The 4,328-nt window shown below is 54.4% G+C and overlaps 1 protein-coding gene across 1 annotated transcript; it reads right to left on the bottom strand.

Moving 5' to 3' along the window:
* Nucleotides 1–935: 935 nt before the first annotated feature.
* Nucleotides 936–2,730, bottom strand: LOC109782335 (F-box protein At1g67340). Its single transcript, XM_020340941.4, has 3 exons — nt 2,237–2,730; nt 1,975–2,137; nt 936–1,881 (listed from the first exon to the last, which is right to left on the bottom strand). Exons 1-3 carry the CDS (start codon nt 2,461–2,463, stop codon nt 1,108–1,110), a joined length of 1,164 nt encoding a protein of 387 aa, XP_020196530.1. The 5' UTR covers nt 2,464–2,730; the 3' UTR covers nt 936–1,107.
* Between the last annotated feature and the right edge of the window lie 1,598 nt (nt 2,731–4,328).

Raw genomic sequence — 4,328 nt, 5'->3', positions numbered from 1 at the left:
GGTGGACGGTAACATTCGGCCACTTGATTAGTCAAATCTAATGGCTCGCGATGGCCTATGTTTCCGATGTTTTAAAAAGATCGACCGGCGGACGCGTAGCACGCACCTAAAACTAACTAACGATGATGGATGATTCTACGAGGGAAAAAAGATTAGACAGTAGTGGATCGTGACCTAGTTCGGCGGTAGCCACCTATACATACATAGATACGTACATCCAACTCGCTGCTACTACCCTCGGCAAGAAGTTAAACGGCGGTACAAGGACGCGTCGATCTGTTTGCCCCTCCCGCACACACATGCACACGTTCACATATGTGCGCCTGAGGTTCCGCCCCATCATGGTCCACTAGCGCCGAATCTATCTATCGCGATTACACACACTAGCAGCAGCAGCAGCCGGATATTTGTGTTTGACAGGCATCACTCGGCGGTGCACGATCCCGTCGGGCGCACTAGCTTCCACACGTTCCATATCCGGCCCACTGGATGAGGATGCGATCCTCCAAATCCACTTCCGGGGCACGGGAATCCTACTCGCTCTACTTGTTTCCTTGAGATGAGATTTCCCGCTGGGTTTCAATTTATTTTCATTTTCATTACAGCCCTCTTTCGTCCTGGTCACGGGATCGGCCGAAGCAGACTAGTCCCGAGCCGCAGACGCACGCAGAAACCGTCGTGCTGGAGCGTATTGAACTTCAAAGTGGAAACGCCAGGCCAATTTACTTCCCTTGTCGCGTTTCAGTTCCTCTCCCTGCCATTTCTGTAGCAGAGTGGCAGACGGACAGTTGGGCACCAGGAAAGAAGGGAAACTGCAGCACAACTTTCGACGTCACATTTCACATCACATCTCGACGAAACATTTAAATTTTTTTTGGAGGTAAAAACATTGTAGTATTGTTTTGCTTTCAGAACAAAACAGTACTTACTCGAGGTTAATAAAAGTTTTTCTTACTAAAAGCAATTCGCAAGTAACCAGACTCGGCCAACCTTTACCGCAGCGACCATGTACAGAGAAGGGTCCGAAAAAAGACCGAGGACGAAAAAGAGGAAAGAACTGGCCAGAAAAATAAAAGAAACGAAACGGGTGCTAGGACACGGCGGCGGTTACAGGGCCGGAGCGGCCACCGCGGCGTCGCCTACGCCTGCGACGGCATTGGGGTTGGGGTTCGCGTTAGCGCCGTCGAGCCACCGGTCCATGGGCGTGCACTCGGCCTTGTGCGCCATCTTCCAGTGCAGCGCCTGACATGCGCGAGAGCAGTAGTTCACCACGCCGCATACGGAGCACCGCCGGAACTCATGCCGCCGCGTCTCCGGCCGACCGCACAGCGCGTGCGAGCACAGCCGCAGGCCACCGCCCTCCTCAGCTGGTGCCGGCGCCGGCGCTGGGCTGCTCTCGGCGCCCAGCGGCCGCGACGCGAACCACTCGACGAGGAACCGGTTGGCGGCATGCGCCTCGCCGGCCGCGGCGGCGGCGGCGCGGCACCCGAAGTCGCTGAGCAGACACGAGTGCTGCCTCCGCGTGGCCTTGACGCTGCCGGCTGTCGCGCGGAGCAGCGAGGCCGACGTGGTGACCGCGGCGGCGAGCTCCCGCGCGTTCGCCTGGATGAGGAGGCGGCGCCCGTCGAGCAAGGAGCGGCGCACGCCGTAGCCGTCCTGAAGGCAGTGGCCGAGCTCGCGGAGTGCGTCGACGTGGCCGAGCGACGCCGCGCGCGCGCACAGCGCAGCGCCCGCGCGGAGGTCGCGGTCGTCCTTGCTGCCACCGCTGCCGTTGAACTGGATGACGGCCAGCGAGTAGAGCGCCTCCCGGTGGCCACCCACCGCCGCTGCCGCCATCAGCGCCGCTCCCGACCCCCGGCTCCCCAGGCAGTAGAACCGGATCTACGGTACACCAAAAACAATGGAAACATGGGTCAGTTACGAAACGATCGCCAAGGCCCATCGTTGATTTTGTGCGAGGCCCATGGTTGTTACCATGCCAAGAAGGTAGCATGCGTCGAGGTTCCCGGCGTCCGCGCAGCGCTGCAAGAAGCGGTGGGCGGAGTCGGACCAGCTTTTGGCCCGGACGGCGAGGCACCGCGGCGACACCTTGGCAAGGACAACCTTGTTCTGGCCCAACTCCCTGAATCTCTTGCACCTGCGAGCACATCCCAACAACTCCCCGTAAGAACGCCGTCTCCATCCCAGCGACGATTTGCATTCATCATATAAGAAAGCAGAGTAGGCAGGCACGTACGTCATGATGGCGCCGGCGAGGTCGGCCGGCGAGCGGGCGGACGCGGCCACATCAGCAAGTATGGACACCAGCAGATCATCCGGCAGGTCCTCGAACAAGTCTCCGACGGCAGCGCCAGCACACCCCGCCGCCTCCATGGCCGTTCTCCGCCTCTTCCGGCGGTGCATCTCCGGCGCCTCGGCCGCCGGCTCATGGCAGGAGTAACACGCGCCGCGCCTCGTCTTCATGCCGCCTGCCTCCTCTCCTCTCCTCTCCTTCCACGATGCGGCGTCTGTGTCACGTTGTTGCGGGCGGCGAGCTGTTGCAAGTCTTGGACGGTTGCGGGGAGGGAGAGAGAGATGATGTGTCCGTAATGGCGAGAATGGGAGAGGATGGGAGTTATATATAGTCCTAGGAGCAGAGCAGGAGGGGGTGCGTGGCTGGCTGGCTGGCTGGCTGGCTACACAAGGAAGGAGGATGGGATGGGGATGCCCTCCCCTCCGTTCCGTTCCGTTGCAACGGAGTGGTCAACAGGGAAGCTGACCGGAAGGAGAGGAGGGAAGGGGGGTTGCTTGGGGGGGAGCACGCTTGGATGCAAAGCCTCTTCTCCCTTTCTTGATCCTCCCACCCGTCCTTTGTTCTCTCTCTCTCTCTCCTCAGCTTTTCCTTGATTTCTCCTCCTCCCAAATTTTGGTTTCTGGTGTTTTTGTTAAGGGTGGTGAGGTGGTGGGGCTGGCCCTGGCCGTTCATGATTGTGGTTAGTGTGTGCATCTTTGGTTTGGCAGCCTTTGCTTTGCATGCCTTTGCTTGGCTTGGGTTGTTTGCTTCATTTGTTGCTGCCTTTGTTTCTCACTCACTTGGGGCTGGGGAGGAGGGGCCAGAGGCCTGTTTCTTTTTTCTTCCCATTCTCATGGGGAATGTAGTACATAGGGTTGGTTGGTGACATGACATGGCAGATATATCTTTCTTGCTGGATTATATTGTAGATGGTTTTGGCGTTTCAAATGGCAGCATGTTATGCCTTGTGAACTGGGGTTGGCAGGCACAACCACATTTTTGCTTGACATAGTATATCTTGCATTGGCATTGCTACCAATTCAAGTTTCCTTTTGCCTAGCTAGTAGCTAATTTTGGTCTTGTCTCTATAAAGCCTATCAGCGATGGTTTTGGTCTCAAGGGAGCGGGGTTGCTTCCTCTTGCTTGCATTGAAAATGAAAACGGTGGATGGATTTAACCACCGTGCTTGCTTGCTATCTCTATGCCACATTGCTTTCAGGGGATCTCTTTTCTTTTGTTGGAGATATTTCACATGTTTGGAACCATTGTCTATTAATTGAGATTGAATGCTGTGTCTCTTTTGGTGTGGATTGAATGTCTACATTAATTGTGTGATTTTGGCTAGGACTAAAAAGGTAACAATTTATGGTGAGATTGCAGAATCATGGACGGATGGAATGTGCTTATGTGCACCGGGCCTGCCTTATTGGCATACCTCATTTAGAATCGCATATTTAAAACCAAAATGTTGATCAACTTCCCCTTCCCACAGTCATTACTAGTATTAGCTTTTTATTTGTTTTAGGTAAAAAAATGGCAAGTAAAACAGCAATCCGGGAAGCACGTGATTATGTCCTCTTGCAGGACTTTTGGATAGCAATCTTGCTTGTGCAAAGTGTATCAATTATATATTGTGTTAAGCAACAACTTTTCCATGTCTGCTCTAGCTGTTTCCGTGCAACGTACACGGCCCGGGGGAACTTGCTTTCATATGGCAAGAGAAGAGAAGCTAGATCCTAATCTCAATCAAAGGGTTATAAAAACGTGGTCAAGGCTAATTAACCACCAGATATTATTGTTGTCGACGAGTTGCCTTTTTTACATTGGCCGGGGTTAACCCAGCCTTGCAAGAAAAGGAAAGGAAAGGAGAGGAAGGACATGGGAAGGAGACAAAAGGTAAACCAACTCGTGGTCGTGGATTGGAAGATGGCGCTGGAAAAGCTAGCGGCCAAGTGAGGAGTTGGCGGTTACGTTTGCGAGGTTCTAATCACAGCACAGCATTTGGGACACGGCTAAACGGATCGGTAAAAACGGCACTAACTAATAATTAACCGCT

This window comes from Aegilops tauschii, chromosome 2, assembly GCF_002575655.3.
Source record: "Aegilops tauschii subsp. strangulata cultivar AL8/78 chromosome 2, Aet v6.0, whole genome shotgun sequence".
NCBI classification, from domain to species: Eukaryota; Viridiplantae; Streptophyta; class Magnoliopsida; order Poales; family Poaceae; genus Aegilops; species Aegilops tauschii.
The sequence above is the reverse complement of the archived record's forward strand: the minus strand, read 5'-3'. Positions and strand labels throughout refer to the sequence as shown.

What these genes read in the sequence shown, in the direction of transcription:
- LOC109782335 (XM_020340941.4), bottom strand. Translation starts at nt 2,463, where the DNA reads ATGAAGACGAGGCGCGGCGCGTGTTACTCCTGCCATGAGCCGGCGGCC. An exon ending in CTCGCCGGCGCCATCATGAC is followed by an intron (nt 2,138 to 2,236) that starts GTACGTGCCTGC and finishes ATGTGCTCGCAG; the next exon opens with GTGCAAGAGATTCAGGGAGT. An exon ending in CATGCTACCTTCTTGGCATG is followed by an intron (nt 1,882 to 1,974) that starts GTAACAACCATG and finishes GGTGTACCGTAG; the next exon opens with ATCCGGTTCTACTGCCTGGG.